Here is a 20424-nt window from a genome sequence, read left to right on the forward strand (position 1 = left end):
GTGTCCCAGGTGAGCTGAATGGTGAAATGGACTGACAGCCAGACCTCCACTGATGGGAAGTGTGTTCTTTGCCTTCCACGAAGCTTTCTGTTGGCTTTTCCTTTTTTTTTCATCAATTCTGAAACATGCAGACAAAGAATTATCTCTGGCAGGAACAGTAGAGGGGATTAGGAGTGACCAAACCCAGAACAGGATTTGCCCTGTGGGGTTTTGGAGAGCCTGTATCTTAGCAGTCAAACCACCTGCAAGGAGCAGAGAGTTACCAACACTTGGGACTGCTCAGCATGAGACCTTCAAAATAATTTGTCAATGTAGTTTGTTCTGGAATTCTGGGACAACTTCATCTACCTTGGATTTAGCCTCTCCCAGTTCCTTTTCCAAACCCAGGTTGGCTTCCTCCAGGTTCCTGCAGTGCCTCATAACAACTTCCAGTGAAGCTTCTGTCCCAGAAAGGGAATATACCTTGCAAACAATATATACAGCTCATAACAAACATTACATACAATTCATAAAAAATCAGAAATATACCTTGCTTAAGGTTTAAATGAACAAACATTTACAGTTCATAACAGTTGGTTCTCTAAAATTGATGTGGTGGCTTTGTAATGAGGGGGAATCCCTGGAATTGAGGAGGGGTCCCCTAGAATTTGAGGGGTGGCTGGAATTGAGGGGGTCCCTGGAATAGTAAAACGGTCACCTAAATTTGACAGGTTCCTGGAATCAAAGAGAGGTGCCTGGAATTGAGGGCAAGCTGGCCATGGAAGTTTTTGGGGGGAGGGGCCTGGAATAAGTGGGGTTCCCTAAACGTGAAGCGGGGGCTGGAATTTATAGGGGAATTGTGAGCGTTCTTGGAATTGGGAAGGTGTCCCTGAAGGGGGGGGGGCTGGCGTTGAATGGGGTCCCTGAAACATAGGAGGGGTCTTAGGAATTGAGGGGAGATCCCTGGAATTGAGGGGAGATCCCTGAAATTTGGCATCCCCTGAAATTGGGGAGGGGTCCCTGTTGGAGGGAGACAGTGGGGGGGTGGCTCGGAGGTGGCTGTCTCTGTGTGTCCCCCTTGTGTCCCAGCCCTTCTTCCCCTCGTGTCCCAGTGATATCCCCACATTGTCCCAACCCCTCAATAAAGAATTGAACTGGGAAAGACTGGGATGGGACTGGGGTGGGAACTGGGGTGTGTGATGGGACACACATGTCGATTTTGGAGCGGTTTTGCAGCAGTTTCCGGGCTCTTTGGCATTGCGAATGCTCCTCTGCTCCCTCCCAGTGCTCCCAGTCCTGGACCCACCCCATCCCAGTCCTCCTAATTTGTCCCTGTCCCCCCCAGTCCTCCCCCAATGGTCCTTCCCAGTTCCTCCCTCCCTTCCTGATCCATCATGGTTCACTATCCTTCCCTTTGCTCCCTCCCTTTTCCAGATGCTGTTTGGCTGAGCCGTGATCTGACAGGAGTGACCCAGCTGGATCCACTGAGGGCCCCTGAACATTGCCAAGAACGTCCCATGTGAGGTCGCTTTGAGGGATTTAGGGGTCCTGGGGGGTGCTGAGGCCCCATTTGGGGGGTTCTTGGGGGGATTTGCGGGTTCCTAGGCGGGTCTGGGGTTCCATTTGGGGGCACTCAGGGGGTCATGGGGCAGCCTGGGGGCCCCGGGGTGGGTGGGGGGTCCTATTATTTGGGGTGGGGGTCTCGTTGGGGTCTAATTTGGGGGTCCTGGAATGTTCTGGGGTCCCACTGGGGGATCCTGGGTTGGGATTTTGGTTCTTTGAGGGGAGGATTTGGGGTCCCTGGGGGGGTCTGGTGTCCCATTTAGGGTCTTGTAAGGGTCTGGGGTCTCATTTTAGGGGGGCTCTGGGGATCCTGGAGGGGGGAGTTTGGGGGTCTGGAGAGGGGTGAGGGAGTTTGGGGTCTCATTTAGGGTCGTGGGGGGGTCCAGGGTGCCATTTGGGGGGGGGCTATGGGGGTCCTCAGGGGGTCTGGGGTCCCATTTTTCCCCAAATCACCGCTTTTTTCCCCACAGTTTCCTTGCTTGGCCTGAATTTTCCCTTTTTTAACATTAAAAACTTGACTCGTTTTACCCCATCACACCCCAAATTTTCCCGGTTTGCCCCAAACCATTGCTTTTAACCCCAAAATTTCCAGGTTACACACAAATTTGCCATTTTTAACCCCCCAAAAAGGTCTCGTTTTGGTGTTTCCCCCTCAAGTTTTGCCCAAAATCTCCACTTTTTGCCCCAAAATTTTTCTGACTGCTGGGATCCCCCGATTTTTCCCCAGATCTGCTGCTTTCCCTCCAAAAACCACCATTTTCCCTCAAATCCCCATCCCCGGGGTTAATTAATCCCTGGGGGGAGCTAAAGGCTTATTAACGGCTCATTAATACGCATGAGGTGCTCATTAACATGCTAATGATGCTAATTAAGGCGTTAATGAGCCCCTTCTAGGCTTTAATTGGGCTGGAAAGGGGAGAGGGCGGGGCTTTAGGGCAGGGGGCGGGGCTTAGGCGGGGGGCGTGGCCATGTTGAGTGGGCGGGGCTTGGGGCTCCTTAACCCCCATAGGGGTTTATGGTAAAGGGAGGGGGCGTGGATTAGGGTAGGGGGCGGGGTCTGAGAGGGCGTGGCTTAGATCCAGGGGCGTGGTTTGACAGGGGCGGTGGCTTATGAGAGGGGGTGTGGCCTGAAGGAGAGGGCGGTGCTTGGGGCTCTTTATCCCCCATGGGAGTCAATGGGAAAGGGGGGTAGGGGCGTGGCTTAGGGAAGGGGGCGTGTGCTGATAGGAGGAGTGGTTTTGTGGGCGTGGCTTGGGAGTTAGGAAGAGAAAGAGAAAGTAGAAGAAAGACAAAGTAGAAGAGAGAAAGACAAAGTAGAAGAGAGAAAGACAAAGTAGAAGAGAGAAAGACAAAGTAGAAGAGAGAAAGACAAAGTAGAAGAGAGAAAGCAGTACATAAGAGAAAGACAATATAAGAGATAATGAGAAAGACAGTAGGAGACAGAAAGAGGCAGTAGAAGAGGGAAAGACAAGAACAAAGTGGACAGTGGACAATGAGTTGGCCAACTCAGACAAGAGAGAGACAAATAGGATTTGACACAGACATCCACAGCCAATCCCTTCACTACAAAGAGACGACATACCAAACCTACCTTGGGAAACACTGACACAGGGCACAGCAAGGCAAAACGCAGCTCTAGTCAAGTTTTATTGGTCCCTAACCACAGAAATAATGGCACAGTACACAAAACCAAAAAGATGCCTTTTTATACTCGCTCCCGTTTGTCCCACACACCTGATACATCTTATAATCCCTTTCTCTAAACAAGTGACTTACAGATAAAACTGAGGACCCTTCACAACATCTGCCTGGCCTTCCTGGCAACATCTTCTTGCCTGCCTGGCAACATCTCAGTGTTGCCTATCAACTCTCCAAACTACCCCTCCGACACAACACCTTTGCAGTCTTCTCCTGCAAAGATCCCAAGTACATTTTACTGTCATTGGTGCCCACTTCTGCCATAAATCCACGATGCTGTGCTCCTGGAGGCCTCCTAAATCATCCTGCCTGCCAAAACCCGGGTTCCAGATCTTTCTGGATCCAAACATCAGCGATGAACATCAGCTTGCAGACCGACCGGGACCCGGGAAAAAAAAACCCAGCTGGGGGAGCAAAAAAAAAATCCCCCAGCTGGGGCTTTTTTATTCTAAGTTTGTTTTTTTTTTAAGTACCTGAAAGGGAAAAAGTTGTCATCCCTACACATACAGACAACACCTACCACCAAAATCTATTATTACCTAAAACTGCCAATAAAATTCCTCAACCCTCATTGCACTACTGCACAAGCCACTACCAGCTCTCAGCTACCAGCTCCAGTTTCTCTGCTTCTATCAGCCTACACCACGCTCCTCAGGAACATTGCTCCCCGGAGCCTCCTGAATCATTCTGCCTGCCAAAACCCAGCTCCCAGCCTTTCTGGATCCAAACAGAGGCGATGAACATCGTCTTGCAGACCAACTGGGACCAAGGAAAAAAAAACCCAGCTGGTCCGTAAACTTGAGAGGACTGTTTAATTGTTATAGGTGTTCTTCCAAGTGTTACAGTAATTCCAAGCACATATCTGAGGGGGAAAATGGAACGTGCATTTTTTTTATAGCGAAATCTTCATTCTTGCATACATCAGCAAGTATTGCCTTTATTTGATGGAAAAAAGTTGATTTGAAAAATAGCCTTTTTATGTATTTGGAAATGATGGCAGTTTTAAAAGGTCATAGTACAGAAAAAAAAAAGCCCATGTAACATTCCAACATTAAATTCATCTATTAGAGAAGCTTTTGCAGATACCTTTCTATTTAAAAGATGCAGACTTTACAGACAGTAGGAACTTGGGGTGATTGAGCAGTGCCTTTTAGCTGTGGAATTTATTAAGCAAGCCCTGCTATCTTCTACTCTTCCCCTTAAAAACCTGCGTTGTGTTATTCAGCAAGTTGACAAGAGGATGACCACGAGCCAGCAATGTGCCCTTGTGGCCAAGAAGGCCAATGGCATCCTGGGGTGCATTAGAAAGGGTGTGGTTAGTAGGTCAAGAGAGGTTCTCCTCCCCCTCTATTCTGCATTGGTGAGGCCGCACCTGGAGTATTGTGTCCAGTTCTGGGCCCCTCAGTTCAAGAAGGACAGGGAAGTGCTTGAAAGAGTCCAGCGCAGAGCTACTAAGATGATGAAGGGAGTGGAACATCTCCCTTATGAGGAAAGGCTGAGGGAGCTGGGTCTCTTTAGTTTGGAGAAAAGGAGACTGAGGGGTAACCTCATCAATGTGTTCAAATATGTAAGGGGTGAGTGTCAGGGAGATGGAGTTAGGCTCTTCTCAGTGGTGACCAGTGATAGGACAAGGGGTAATGGGTGTAAATTGGAGCACAGGAGGTTCAAGTTGAATATCCGGAAACATTTTTTTCCTGTAAGGGTGACAGAGCCCTGGAACAGGCTGCCCAGGGGGGTCGTGGAGTCTCCTTCACTGGAGACATTCAAAACCCGTCTGGACACGTTCCTGTGCGAAGTGCTCTAGGTGGCCCTGCTCTGGCAGGAGGGGTTGGACTAGATGATCTTTCGAGGTCCCTTCCAACCCCAAGGATTCTATGATTCTATGATTCTATGACTGTTAGCAAAAACAGAAGCCCTCATCTTCTCGGTGACACTGATTTAAAGGCTGTATTTAAAAATCACTTGAGCAGAACAGGACTTTGACAGTTTCCTAGAATGAAATATGACCACTGAAATTTTTTGCTAACACAAAGATGCTAGAAGTGAGTGTGAGAAAATCGCAGTTTCCTGCTTCATTTTGTTTCTTTCAAAGTTGCTGATTGGAATACTTTCCGGTATACACCTAAATTTTTACTGACATCCTGTGATGTAAATGCCACTTGATGACCAGACCTAATTTTGCTTACTTGTTTTCTCTGTTCAGTGAGTTATTGTATTTTTTTTATTGAAGAGATGCACAGATTGTCAGGCACTGCTGCCTGTAGTTTGGTAAAGCTCAGTTGCAGATGTCTCAAAATCTCAAACTTCAGCTGGTTTGTGGGGAAAAAATCTTAACAGGATTACCATGAAATAATTATTTGGTTTTCCCACCAGAGGGCAGACAAAGCTTGCAGATTTTGGGCTTGCAGGGCTGTACAGCTCAGAAGAAAGGTAAGAACTGTACTGTGAAACAGGACACAGAAACGTGATCTTTTTGCGTAAGTATGATAAGGACCAGAAAGACTGTTTTTGTTTAAGAGCAGGCGTTGTACTGCAATACCTGTATTGCCTTAGGAAAAACGATTTCATGTTGTCTTACACTGCGTATTGTTGCAGGAGGAGCCTTTCTTGCTCCTGAGGCTCAACGAGCTGCTGGCCTCTCCATTGCCTCACACCAGAGTGAGGTGAGGTGAGGTGAGGTGAGGTGAGGTGAGGTGAGCTGAGGTGAGCTGAGGTGAGCTGAGCTGAGCTGAGCTGAGCTGAGCTGAGCTGAGCTGAGCTGAGCTGAGCTGAGCTGAGCTGAGCTTCTTTCTGTGGGTGTGTGTCCCACCTTTATTGGCCCCTGGTAATAGGGGGCCTGCCCTAACCAGGCACAGGTGGACTCTCACCCACTCTTTGGCAACCCGAGGCACCTGGTTTATCTTGTTTCTCTCCAGCGTATCACTGTAAAACTCTCTTTGTGAACCTGTGCTGCTTTCCCACGTGTTCTGGATAAACGACATTAGAGAGTGACCGGATATTGATTGGAAATGAAGAGCTGCATCAATAAAGAAGCTGCTTCTTTTTTGCTTCTACTTACAGAGAGGGAAGGGACTTCTTTCCATGGTGCCTGGACAGGTTTTATATTCAGTATTTTACGTACCAGCAGTTGCCCAACAATTACAGGTTGTATCTAAGCAGATTCTTTCACTCAAACAAGCAGCACGGTGCTGAACGTGCAGTCCTGCTGCCTGCACAGGAACTGAGAAACTGCCCCCAGTGCTTCTGCCAATCTGCACAGAAAGCCAAAGGATGAAATTGTGTGAAACTGGTTTACAGGGCTGAACTGGGACATACTGGGATATTAAGAGGGGGCTGGGAGCTACTGGGAGTGGACTGGGATACAGTGGGATATTCTGGGAGGGCAGTGGAACTGCTGGAACTGCTGGAAGTGTGAGGCTCTGGGAGCTACTGGGAGGGGACTGGGACATACTGGGATATATTGGGAGGGACTGGGAGGTATTGAGGGTGGACTGGAGTGCAGTGGGATGAACTGGGAGGGACCTGGGAGCTGCTGCAGGGGAACTGGGAGCTACTGGGATGCAGTGGGATGTACTCGGGGGCCACTGGGGTGGACTGGGAGGGATTTGGAAAGGATTGTAAGGTACTGGAAGGGGACTGGGGGCAGACTGGTATGGAGTAGGATGTTCTAGGAAGGAACTGGGAGTTACAGGGAGGGAACTGGGAGCTACTGGGATGCAGTGGAATATACTGGGAGCTGCTGGGAGGGACTGGGGTAAACTGGGGGTGGACGGGAAGGGCAAAGGGAGCTACTGGGAGTGAGGCAGGACACACTGGGTTATACTGGGAGCTGCTGGGGGGCACTGAGAGGGGACTGGAAATGAACTGGTGCAAACTGGGATATGCCAAGAGACCACTGGAGTGAACTGGGAGTTACTGGGAGCTACTGGAGGGGAACTGGGAGCTACTGGGGTGGACTGGGAGCTACTGGAGGGAAACTGGGGTAGGCTGAGTAACTGGGAGGGAGTGGGAGCTACTAGGTGGCACTAGGAGGGGATTAGGAGTGAACTGGGACACAGTGAGCCATACTGGGAGTTACTGGGAGGGAACTGGGATGAACTGGGAGCTACTGGGGGTGGATTGGGAGGGAACTGGGAGAGACAGGGAGCAGACTGGGCGCTACTGGAGATGGTGGCCCAGCACTAACCAGCTGACCAACTAACTAACCAGCTGATAACCAGCTAACCAATCATCCAGCTCACAACCCAATCTTTTAGCCAACTAACCAGCTAACCAACCAACCAGCCAGTCAGCTAACCAACTAACCAGCTCACCAACCAGCAGCTAACTAGTCAACCTGCCCCCATCCCAACCCATCTCCTGCCTAACCAACCCATCAGCTGACCAACTAACTGAGCAGGTAACCACCTCACCAGCTGGCCAGTAACCAGCTAACCAACCACCTAAGCAATCACCTAACCAGGTAACCAACCACCCAACCAACTAACCAGACAACTAACCAACCCACCAGGTGCCCAGCTGACCACCCACTACACAGCTAACCAACCAGTGGGTTAACTAACCAGCTAACCAACCTCCCCAGCCCCATTAACCCTCAAAAATCCAAGATGGCCGCCCCATCCCCCCCCTCACCCCTCCCATTTCAAGATGGCCGCCGTGCCATGATGGCTGCCCGCAGCACCTCCCCAAGGGCGGCAGCCAATGAGGCAGCAGCAGAGGCGGCCACGCCCACCGCGGCCGCCATCTTGGCTTGGGGGGTGGGGTCAGCACAGGCCAATGGGGGGCAGGGGGGGGCGGGGGCAGGGGGGACCCCACAGCCAATGGGGGGTGCCCCAGGGGCCCCAGTGGCCAATCAAGGTGCAAAGCACCGCCCCCTCCCCCAGCGCCAAGATGGCAGCTGACCCCACCCACAGCCACGCACGCCAGCCCACCGCCATCTTGGAGGCGCCTCTTGATTGGGTGAGGGGGATGAGGAGAGTGGGGCCCGGTGCCATCTTGGAAGCCCCTGACGCCATCTTGGTGGCCTCGGCAGCCATCTTGGAAGAACTGGTGGCTGTCTCGTTGGCCATGGAGACCTCGGCGGCCATGTTAGTAGTGTTGGCGGCCATTTTGAAGCCCCCGGTGGCCATGTTGGGCTGCCCGGCAGCCATGTTGGGGTGCCCAGTGGCCATCTTGGAAGGCCCAGCAGCCATGTTGTGGTGCCTGGCAGCAATGTTGAAAGCCCCAGCGGCCATGTTGTTGTTGGCAGCCATGTTGGTGACGTCAGGGTGCCCAGCAGCCACATGACGATGCCTGATGGCCACATTGGAATGCTGCCCAAGCCCCTCCCCGCCCTCCGCGGCCATGTTGCCAGTGGAGGAGCCCACATTGTGCTCGTTGGCCATGTTGGAGCCCCGGGCATCGCCGTCAGCCATGTTGCGGGGTGATGGGCGGGGGTGGAGGAGGTGGTGAAGGGCGATGGTGAAGAGGGCGAGGAGCAAGGAGGAGACCCCCAGGGCAGCCATAATGGGAGGGGAGACCCGGGCGGAGCAGAGGGTGAGGCAGAGGCGGCGACGCTCAGGGGTGGGGGGGGGCGAGGGGGGGTTGGGGGTGGCCCAATCGCAGACGAGGTCACTGGGGGGTCCCAGCCACGCCCCCCGGGCCAGGCTGAGGGTAAGGAGGCGAAGGGCGAGGAGAAAATACCAAAGGGAAGAGCCTGGGGGGAGGCCCCTCCTGAGCGTTTCCAACGGCCCCAGCGCCATCTTGGAGGGGGGGAAGAAAAGAGAGGGGTGAGGGCGGGGACCTGGGGGTCTGGGGACCCCACCCCAAAAAAAAAGGGACCCAGGAATTGGGGTAATTCCCCCCCCTCCCCCCCCCCCTTCCCCGGGTACCTCCAGTGCCTCACGTCCTCCTCTGGGAAAATGGGTGGGGCCAAAGGGAGGGGCGGGGTGTGGGAAAAAGGGAGGGGTGGGGTCAGAGCAGGGCACGCCCACTGCCACACCCACTGCCACACCCACTGGGGAAAAAGGATCAGGAGTGGAAATCGAATCCCGGACTGGATTACAGTTGGGATTGGGATAAGGATGGAATCCTGGGCTGGATCTGGATTGGAACCGAATCCCTGTCTGGATCCCATTTTGAATCCAGTTTGGAACTGGATCGTGGTCCAAATCCGGGTTTGACTCCCATTCTGGATCCGGATTGGACCCAAATCCCGGTTTGGGTTCCAGTTTGGATCCTGATTGGAGCCGAATCCTGGTCTGGATCCTGCTCTGACTCCTCTTGTGGATCTGGATTGGAACCAAATCGTGATCTGGATCCGGATTGGAACTGGATTCTGGTCTGGATTCTGATCTGGTTCTGTTGTGGATCTGGACTGGACCCAGATCCCAGCCTGGAACCCATTTTGAATCCGGTTTGGAACTGGATTGTGGTCTGGATCCTGCTCTGACTCCTGTTCTGGATCTGGATTGGAACCGAATTGAGTTTTGTATCCCATTCTGAATCCCGATCGGAAGTGGATCATGGTCAGATCCCATTCTGGATCCAGACTGGAACAGAATCCTGGACTGGATTCCATTCTGGATCTGGACTGGAAACAAATTCTGCTCTGGGCCCCATTCTGGATCTGGATTGGGTGTGGAAGTCAGATCGTAGTCTGGAATCCATCTTTAATCTGGATTGGACCCAAATCCCCGTGTGAATCAAATCAAGAAACCAAAATTGGGTCTGGAATCCATTTTGGATCTGGATTAGAGCCAAATCCCAATCTGAATCAACTCTTTAATTGGTGTAAAAGCCAAAATCCCCACCCAGATCCCATCCTGGATCCGGATTTGAACAAAATCCCAATCTGAATCAACTCTTTTATTGGTGTGGGAATCAAATCCCAATCTGGAATTCATTTTGGATCCAGATTAGAGCCAAACCCTGATCCCAATCAACACTTTAATTGGTGTAGAAGCCAAAATTTAGTCTTCAATCCATCTTCAATCCAAATTATACCCAACCCCTGATCCGAATCACCTCCTTGATTACCCCAACCTCCGTTCCCACCCACCCCCAATCCGGATTCCCCCGATCCCGGGGTTTCCCTGTGTGTTTCTCAGGTGTTTCTGGGGTGTTTCGGGGTATTTTTGGGTGTTTCCAAGTATTCCTGGGTAATTCCGGGCTGCTTCCACACATCTCTGTGATATTTCCCTCTATTTCTGGATATTTCCGGGTGTTTCTGGGTATTTCTGAGGTGTTTCCACATACTCCCGCGGTATTTCCGGGTATTTCTTGGGGTCCCAGGGGGTATTTCTGGGTATGTCCATTTTTTCCTGGGTATTTCTGTGGGGTTTCTGGGTGTTCCTGGGTATTTCCTGGGTATTTCCTGGGTGTTTCCGGGGTGTTCCCGGGGTATTTCCTGGGTATTTCCGGGGTTTTTCCGGGGTGTTTCCGGGATATTTCCAGGGTTTTTCCTGGGTGTTTCCTGGGTATTTCCTGAGTGTTTCTGGGGTATTTCCAGGGTGTTTCCGGGGTATTCCCTGGGTATTTCTGGGGTTTTTCTGGGGTGTTTCCGGGATATTTCCAGGGTATTTCCTGGGTGTTTCCGGGGTGTTTCCGGGGTATTTCCGGGGTGTTTCCGGGGTGTTTCCCTCAATCCAAGCTCCGGCTCCACTTCCGGGTTCTTTCCTGGGCCTCTTCCCAGGAATACCGGGGCCGATACCCCAGGAGTCTTTGGGCCTTGGAGCTGCGGACGGTGAAGGGGGCAGAGGCGATGGCCAAGGTGCTGGGGGTGAGGAGGGGGTGGAAGTGGGGGAGGAAACGGGCGAGGAAGGAGTTGAGGTGGGCCCAGAGGAGGAGGAGGACACGGGGCAGGAAGTGACCCCCCGGGGGCAGCCCCAGGAGCTGGAAGTTGAAAACGTCGTAAGGGAGGAAAGGGGAAAAATCAGAACAGAAAAAAACTTCCCCCCCCAGCAGCTCCGGGCGGGACAGAGCAGAACGGGCAGCGAGGAGGTGGAGCCAGGAGACGTTTCCTGGGGAAGTGGGGTGGGATATGAGGGGGAAATGGGGAGGGAAATGGCAAAAAATGGGTTTGTGAGGAGAGGAATAGGGGAAACGGGCAGGAAATGGGGAGGAAATGGGGTTGGGAGGGGGGAAATGGTGGGGAAATGGAGGAAATGGGGTTGGGAGGAGATGGGAGAAAATGGAGAGGAAATGGTGAGGAATGGGAGGAAATAGAGGAAATGGGGTGAAATGGGGAGGAAATGGGGAAAAGGGAGAGGAAATGGGGAGGAATGGGGGAAACGGGAGGAAATGGGGAGGAAGTGGGGACGAAATGGGGGAAAAAAGGAGGAAATGGGGAAAATGAGGAGGAAATGGGGTATAAAGGGGAGGAAATGCAGGAAATGGAGAGGAAATGGGGAAATGTGGAAAAAAAGGAGTTGGGAAGGGAGGAAATGGGGGAAATGGGGAGGAAATGGGGAAAAAAGGAGTTGGCAGGAGAGGGAGGGGAATGGGGAGAAAATGGGGAAGAGATGGCAAAAAATGGGGTTGGGAGGGGAGGAAATGGGTTAGGAAGTGGAGGAAATGGGGAAAATACAAGTTAGAAAGGGGAGGAAATGGGGAAAAAAGAGGAGGAAAGGGGGGAAAGGGGAAAAAAATTGAGTTGGGAGTGGAGGAAATGGGGTAGGAAGGGGAAGAAATGGGGGGATCTATGGGCCAGATGTGGGGTGGGGGTACAGTTGGAGGCTGGAATATAGCAGGAAGGCACTGGAGTGGACTGGGAGTTACTGGGAGGGAACTGGGGAGGATTGGGGGCTACTGGGAGGGACTGGGAGGGAGCTGGGGTGAACTGGGCGCTACTGGGGGGTGGACTGGGATTGGGGCTTGGAGATCAATCCATGAGATTTGGGGTCACTGTGGGTTTTAGGGTCACTCTATGGTTCAGGGGGTTTTGGCATCAGTCCACGAGGTTTTGGGGATGTTTTGGGGTCACTATGGGGGTTTTGGGGTCCTTCCATGAGGTTTTGGGGGGTTTTGGAGTCATTCCATGGGGGTTTGGGTCAGTCCAGGGAGTTTTGAGGTCACTATGGGGGTTCTGGGTCACTCCAGGAGGTTTTGGGGTTACTCTGGGGTTTGGGAGGGGTTTTGGGGTCAGTCCATGGTATTTTGGGGTCACTTATGGGGGTTTTGGGGTCTCACCCACATACACCCGTCCGTGCTCCGCGTTGGGGGGCAGGGTGTGGGGCAGCCACCCCCGGCTTTGCCCTCCCGGTAGATCTGGGCCAGGAGGGGAAGCCCCCCCCCCCATAGATCCCCGTGGGGCGCAGGGACAGGGACACCAGGGAACCCCCCCCCAGCAACCTAGGGGGCAACAGAGGGGGGAGGGTGAGCATCCAGGGACCCCCCCCAAAATCTCGGGGGCAATGGGGGGGGGCACCTGGGGACCCCCACACTTGGGGTGCAATGGGGGACACGGGGGGGGGCACAGGGGGGAGTGAACACTCAGGTGGACCACCCCCTCACACTTGGGGGTCCCTGAAGGGGGGTTCCCTCTCCCCCCAGTTGTGGGTCCCACTTCCAGTCCCCCCCTCTCTCTCCCCCCCCCCCAGGAGGGGGACAATTGGGGGGGACAATGGGGACATGTGGGGGGGGGGGGGTGAGCACCCAGAGGGACCCCCCCCCAACCTCCCCATCTCCCACCTCCCCTCCCCCTCTCCCTCCAGAATGGGAACAATGGAGGACACGGGGGGGGGTGAGCACCCAGGGGACCCCCAACCCCCACGCCACACCTGGGGGTTCCCCCCCTGCCCCTCCCCTACCTCCATCCCGTTCCCCTCCAGCACCCTCCTTTCTGCTTGGGCTTTGCTGCGCCCGTAGGGGTGGGAATGGCGAACGGGGTAGGGGGTCTGCTCCTCACCCCTGAAACCGGAGTGAAACCGGAGTGAAACCGGAGTTGACCCCAACACCCCTCCCCCGACCCACAGAGAGAGAGACCCCGGAGTGACTCCCCCCCAGAGTGACCCCAACCCCCAATCCCAGTCCCTCCCAGTTCATCCCAGCACCCTCCTGGTGCCACCCAGTCCCTCCCAGTTCCCCTCCAGTTACTCCCAGTTCCCTACCAGTAACTCACAGTCTTTCTCAGGGTGTCCCAGTTCCCTCCCAGTTCATCCCAGCACCCTCCTGGTGCCACCCAGCCCCTCCCAGTTCTCCTCCAGTAGCTCCCAGTCTCTCTCAGGGTGTCCCAGTTCCCTCCCAGTAGCCCCCAATCCTTCCCAGTTCCCTCCCAGTAACTCCCAGTCTGTCTCAGGGTGTCCCAGTTCCCACTCAGCCCCTCCCAGTCCAGGACCTGAGGAAGGGATCCCCAAGGGCGTTTGGCCCCACCACCTCCATGGAACTGGTGTAAATCAGGACCTTGACCCCCCCCGAGCGGCACCCGGCGAGGACATTGAGGGTGCCTGGGGGGACACGGGGGGGACACGGGGGGGACGTGGGGACTCCCAGAGACCCCACAGAGACCCATAGGAACCCATTTCCTCCCCATTTTACCCCATTTCTCTATTTCCTCCCACTCCCCCCCCACTTCCTCCCCATTTTCATCAATTTCCTCCCCATTTTCTCCCCTCCCCACCCCATTTCCTCCCACTTCCCTCCCACTTCCTCCCCGTTTCCCCCATCCCATCCCATCCCATCCCATCCCACTCCTACCCTATTTCTGCCCCTCCCAGCCCCATTTCCCTCCAGTTCCTCCCATTCCATCCCAGTTCCTCCCAGTTCCTCCCCGTTTCCCCAGTTTCCTCTCACCCTGCACATTCACTCTCCCGAGCTCCCCGGGGGGGGGTCCCCTCTCCCACCCCCACTTTTCCTGCGCAGTGGAACACCACGTCCGCCCCACGCAGCGCCCGCCCACGGCCTCCGCGTCACCCCACGTCCCCACGGAGCCACCGCACGCGAGGGTCTGGGGGGGAAGGGAAGGGGGGGGGGGGGGTTAAGGGGGAACCCAAGAACGGGGACACAAAGCCCCCCGTGCCTCAGTTTCCCCCCCGTGCCTCAGTTTCCCCTCCCGAACCGATTCCCCCCGATTTCCCAATTCCCCCCCGATTTCCCCCATTTCCCCCACTTCCGCCTTTTCCCCACCCGGGTGTTGCAGCTCTTTGGGTCCCTCCAGGTCCAGCACCCGCAGCTCCTTCAGTTCCGGTTCCTCCTCCAGCAGCGTCCGCACCAAATGCGTCCCCAGGAAACCCCGCCCCCCCCGTCACCACCACCACGCGCCCCTCCCCCCCAAAAACAGGATCACGTGGGGGGACGGGACGGGACCCCCAACTCCCCCAAACCCCCCGGGTCACAGGGTTCCCCCCCCCCCCCCCGCCCGGGACTCAGTTTCCCCCCCCTCAAACTTTTGGCACCGACCCCCGGGCCCCGTGCCTCAGTTTCCCCTCATGAGCCTCTGGGTCCCCCCCAAAATGCGTTCCAACCCCCGCGGTCCCCCCCAAATCGAGTCCCGAACTTTTGGGTCCCCCCCCAAAGTCGTTCCGACCCCCAGGTGCCCGCTAAAATTGGGTCCCCCGCTCCCCCCGTGCCTCAGTTTCCCCTCCTGAACCTTTGGGTTCCCCCCCAAAACGGGTCCCACACCTCCGGGGTTCCCCCCCAGAGTGGTTCAGACCCCCAGGTCCCCTCTAAAACGGGTCCCTCCCTCCCCCTCCATTCCCCCGTGCCTCAGTTTCCCCTCCCAAACTTTCGGTCCCCCCCACATTGAGTCCCTCGAGCTCCGCCCAAAACGGGTCCCACACCATTGGGTCGTCACCCCCAAATCGGTCCCCTCCCCCCCCCCGTGCCTCAGTTTCCCCTCCCGGTACCCTCAGGTCCGGGGGGTCCCCGCGCTCCATGGCAGCTCTGCCCCTCCCCCCTCCCACTTCCGCCTTTTGAACCCCCCCACTTCCGCGTGGGGGAAGGGCCCGGATGTGGGGGGAGAGGGGAGGGGCAGTGACGTCACTGAGGGGGGAGGAGAGAGCTGGGAGGGACTGGGAGGGACTGGGAGGGACTGGGGGGGACTGGGAGGGACTGGGAGGGACTGGGAGGGACTGGGAAGGGACTGGGAGGGACTGGGAGGGACTGGGAGGGACTGGGAGGGAAAGGGGGACTGGGAAGGACTGGGGCGGGACTGGAGGGACTTGGGGGGGACTGGGGGGGACTGGGAGGGACTGGGAAGGACTGGGGGGGACTGGGAGGGACTGGGAGGGACTGGGAGGGGACTGGGAGGGACTGGGAAGGAGCTGGGAGGGACTGGGGGGACTTGGGGGGACTGGGGAAACTGGGGGGGGACTGGGAGGACTGGGAAGGACTGGGGGGGACTGGAAGGACTGGGGGGGACTGGGAGGGAACTGGGAAGGGACCGGGAAGGACTGGGGGGGACTGGGAGGGACTGGGAGGGGATTGGGAGGGACTGGGAGGGACTGGGGGGGACTGGGAGGGACAGGGAGGGACTGGGAAGGACTGGGGGGGACCGGGAGGGACCGGAAACACCGGGAAAAATGCCCCCCAAATCCGCTCGGAATCGCCCTGAAATGCCCCAAAACGGAGTCCAAGGGGCAAAAAGCACCAAAAATCCGCAGAAAGGAGCCAGAAAAGGGGGGTTTGGGGGTAAAAATTCATGGATTTGGGGTTGAAAAATGGGAACTTTGAGGAAAAAAGGAATTTTGGGTAAAATTTGGGATTTCGGGTGGTGTATTTCTGTGTTTCCACATTTATACGTTTGGATGTTCCTGTATTGATCCATTGTGTGTTTCTGTGGTTAGGTATTTACATGTTTATAGATGTATAGAAATAGACGGTAATTGTGGGGATTGTAGTTACATACTTTGTATTCTATATATGTCAGTCTATATAATATATATAATTTAATAATATGTATAATATCTATTTGTATTCACATCTTTATATACTTACACATTTCTGTATTTATGCATTTATCCACTTGTCTAGATTTTATCCATCTATATTTATTTATATTTACATATGTTTTATATTTCTGTATTTACACACTCATACATTTCCCTATTCTTTGGATTATCTGTTATTTTCTCTGATTTTTTTTTTGGCTCAGGTGTCCCTGGGGTTCCCTTTAGACCAAAGTGAGGACTAAATAAAAAAAATAAATAAAATCATGAGAAATCCTTAGTTTATTTATGGAGACTAATTATCCAATATATCTAATAAGAAGAATATATTCTGATTATTTATTTATTTCTGTTTCAGTGGGATAAGATTTCAGGAGAGAAGATAATATAAAATATAAATAAATATGCCTATAAAAATATAAATATAAATATGTAAAAATATAAATATATTTTATTTGTATTAAATAAAATATAAATATGTAAAATATAAAATATAATATATAAATATAAAATAAAAATATGTAAAACATAAATATAAAAATATACATGAATATATATTATGTATAAATAAATATAAAGATAGAAAAATATATAATATGACTATAAAATATAAATATATAATATGTAAAATAAATATAAATATAAAATATAAAGATACAGAAAAATATAAAAAGATAAAGAATTCTTTTGGGCTTCTTTGTGGGGGACAAAAGTTCCTTTGGGGTTTCTGGGTAGAAAAAAATCCTTTTTTTTTTGGGGGGGTGTTGAAAAATTTATGAGGTGTTTTTTTTTTCTGTGATAGGAAAAAAATCCTTTGGGTATTTTTTTGGTGGATAGAAAAGTCATTTTGGGGTAGAAAAATTTCCTTTGTATATATATTTTTTTTTATCTTTATTTTTTAGGGGATAGAAAATTGTTCCTTTGGGCTTTTCTTTTAGGGTACAGAAATTTTGGGGGTATTTAATGGGGATTGAACAGTATTTCCATTGTGAGTGTAGAAAGAAAAAATCACAATTGAGGGAAGAGAAATGGGAAACAGAACCAAACCAAACAAAAAACAAGAACAAAAAAAAACAAAGGAGAAAACAAAAAGAGAAACAAAAAAGGAGGGAAAAAACCTCTTTCTCATCATTCTTCCCAGGTTTGCTGAGGAGGACACAGTTTTGGCCATTGTAGCAGGAGGAGCCTTTCTTGCTCCTGAGGCTCGACGAGCTGCTGTCTCTCCATGCCTCACACCAGAGTGAGCTGAGCTTCTCTCTGTGGTGTGTGTCCCACCTTCATTGGCCCCTGGTAATAGGGGCCCTGCCCTAACCAGGCACAGGTGGACTCTCACACACTCTTTGGCAACCTGAGGCACCTGGTTTCTCTTGTTTCCCTACAGCCCATCCCACCGACTCCTCTCTCAGTCCTTGTCACCTTGCTAAAGTTCAGCTTTGTCTGGCCCAGGTACCAGGAGGTGACCTGATAAGCACTCTGATCTTTAGGTGCCTGTCAGGCGTCTGATACAAAACAGGAAGGAGTTAAGTTTGGGGTAAAAATCTGTTAGTTGAGAATATGTTTGGTGTATTTTTAAAAGAGCTGAAAAAATACGGATTCCAGAGGCGTAGTTTGTGTTTTCAGTGTCTGGATCACTCCCCTTGTCACCCGGCAGCCGGGTCGGGTGTGCCCAGGCTGGGAATGCCTGAAGAATCGGGAATCAGGGAACCATCCCGGCTGGAAAAGACCTTCAAGGGTCACCAAGATGCTCTGGGATCCTTGGCATCGGCTGCCTCGAGGGAGGGGACTTCAGGGACCCAAAAGGGTACAAATGGTTCTTTGGTAGTAGAGCTGTAAGGCTGAGGATGCAGGATGGCTGCACGCTCTTAGTGGCCTTTCAGATAAATCCATTTAAATGCATTTTTTGCTACAGCACCAGAATGCAGAGCACAGTTTGCTTTCACCTAGAAAGGTGTCCAGTACACCTGGAATCGACTGCCCCAGGGGTGGAAACACAGTCCTACCATCTGCCATGGACTGATCCATGACACCTTGGAAAAGGGTGGAGCTCCAGAGCATCTACACTACATCGATGACATCCATTGTGTGGGGTGACACAGCAAAGGAAGTCTACGAGAAAGTAAAAAGATCATTGAAATCCTTCTCGAGGCTGGTTTTGCTATTAAAGGAGCAAGGTCAAGGGACCTGCACCAGAGATACAGTTTCTGGGGGTTAAGTGGCAAGATGGACGTCGCCACATCCCAATGGACGTGATTGACAAAATAACAGCTATGGCCCCACCAACTACCCAAAAAGGAAACTCAGTCCTTCTTAGGAACTGTTGGTTTCTGGAGGATGCGCATTCCTTTTATAATCAGATTGTGAAACCTCTCTACGAGGTTACCCGGAAGAAGAAAGACTTTAAATGGGGCTCAGAACAACAAGCTGCTTTTGAGGGTATTAAACAGGGAAGAGAAATGGGAAACTTGCTTCTTTCTCATATTCGGGTCTTTTTCTAGTTGTCAAATTAATTTCTCATATGACTCTGTTCGGTCAATTACATCAATTTGTACAGATTCTGAACTCTAGTCCAAGAGGTTTGAGTTGAATTGAGTAGAAACATCTTATAATTTTTCCCTTTGAATTCTCTGGACAGCAGCTTGTATTATTTTTATTACACAGAGTACCGAGCAAGGGATAGTTAATAATCCCCCCAGAAGTCCAAGTGCTATCATTACAATATTTGTAATCCGATTGTTTTTCAAGAATCCATCCCAAATTCCTTCATATTCATCCCTTTCCATGTCTGAACAGGGACGTGTGCAACTTTCCTCATTTCCTTTACTAGTTCATTTACACCTTTCCTTCGTCATCTGTTTCCTAAACAGCAATTAGTAAGATTAAATTTCCCACACACTCCCCCTTCTTGTTGCTAACAAATAATCTAATGCCAAGCAATTTTGGTGTAATGCTGTCCTCATTTTAGTATTTGTTTTGCAGTTAACAACCAGAGCATCCCCTTTTTATTTACAACCATTTCCACTACAGTCTGTAGGCCAATAATTCTATTAAGCATATAAATTAGGAGGTCCTGTAACCCCATGACCTGTCTGCAGCCCATGTGGCTGGATCATAGTAGGCAATTATTCTCTCAGGGAGCCATTCATCATCCTTTCCAATTACCTATTTTAAGTCTCGTTTTGAATCTTCACAATTCATCTGCCTCTTGCACTCCAAGTCGTTCTCCCCTGCTTATAAGGTAATAGGAAAAAACTGGGTCGAATAGTCCCTATGCACAAGATCCTGCCAATTCTTTGGCAGAATGCATAGGCCAGTTTTCCACAGATCCAACATTGACCTTCTGGAGCAGGCCATCCCTTTGGTATATTTGTCCCATTGGTCCAGTTTTTAAATGATGGGGTCATTTCTAGGGGTCTTCCCCATTTATCCATTTAGTTACATGCCAAAGATAACCCCTTCAACAGATGAGGTTGCCTACTGGTTTTCCCTTTCCCCAAACTTTGCCAACAGCTTCTTCTGATTATGGAAGTCCTGTAACCACCCTTTGTTCCCTCTTTCAGAATTTTCCATATTCTGGGTTAGTTATATTACTCTCCATTGCTTCTCAGGGCTTTCTCCTTGATTTGTACCCCCACATACCATAACAGTTAGTAATATTTAATGTGTTAGTGATATGTTCAGCAAGATTTACAAACAAATTTTTAGCAGCTGTGGAATCTCGTACTTCATTCAGTTTCCAATTCATGATAAAATGAATTGAAAAGCAGTCTATGCTGTTTTGATTCTCTGTTTCTTTCTTTTAATTCTATAAATATTCTCACTCCTGGGTCTGACCAGTTCTATAAATTTTCAGGCCTATTCCCATTTTCTTCCATTCGTTCCACATTGTAGAGGGTCATTATCACAGGGTTGCAAGTGTGAGATGTACATGGGTTACTCACGTTTACTTTTGTAATTCTGCTCTAAGAGGTAGCTTTTCCAAGGACTACATTCCTGTAGGTAATTCCCTGTGTCCTGTGGTCACCCAACACACACAGCCCCCATCCACCACCATCACAAAGTGACAGCGTGATTCATAGACGCGGATAAGATCCTTGGTATACAGAGGTCTTTGTCTTGATTACTGTAATATTGCCTCCAATCCATATTTCCACAGCTACTACACAGATCCTCATCTATTCCTTTACAGGCATCAAAAGATAACTTTATTGGGCTGCTCCAATCTGTAAATACTTCACTTTTTGTTATCAATGGTCCTTCATAATTATTAGCCCTTAATTCCATTGAATATGAATAGAGCAGTTCCTTTGGGTCATAACCAATT

At 51.4% G+C, this 20424-nt stretch overlaps 1 protein-coding gene and 1 long non-coding RNA gene across 2 annotated transcripts; one reads left to right on the forward strand and one right to left on the reverse strand.

Moving 5' to 3' along the window:
- Positions 1–10772: 10772 nt before the first annotated feature.
- Positions 10773–15100, reverse strand: LOC115599559 (3 beta-hydroxysteroid dehydrogenase type 7-like). The gene is made up of 7 exons (XM_030464125.1): positions 15063–15100; positions 14344–14480; positions 14136–14164; positions 13556–13664; positions 13029–13128; positions 12409–12570; positions 10773–11112 (listed from the first exon to the last, which is right to left on the reverse strand). Exons 1-7 carry the CDS (start codon positions 15090–15092, stop codon positions 10861–10863), a joined length of 819 nt encoding a protein of 272 aa, XP_030319985.1. The 5' UTR covers positions 15093–15100; the 3' UTR covers positions 10773–10860.
- LOC115599560 lies at positions 11592–11892 on the forward strand. The gene is made up of 2 exons (XR_003988494.1): positions 11592–11633; positions 11839–11892. It is a non-coding gene; the product is annotated as an uncharacterized LOC115599560 (long non-coding RNA).
- Positions 15101–20424: the final 5324 nt, after the last annotated feature.

Source organism: Calypte anna, chromosome 22 (genome assembly GCF_003957555.1).
Source record: "Calypte anna isolate BGI_N300 chromosome 22, bCalAnn1_v1.p, whole genome shotgun sequence".
Classification (NCBI taxonomy): domain Eukaryota; kingdom Metazoa; phylum Chordata; class Aves; order Apodiformes; family Trochilidae; genus Calypte; species Calypte anna.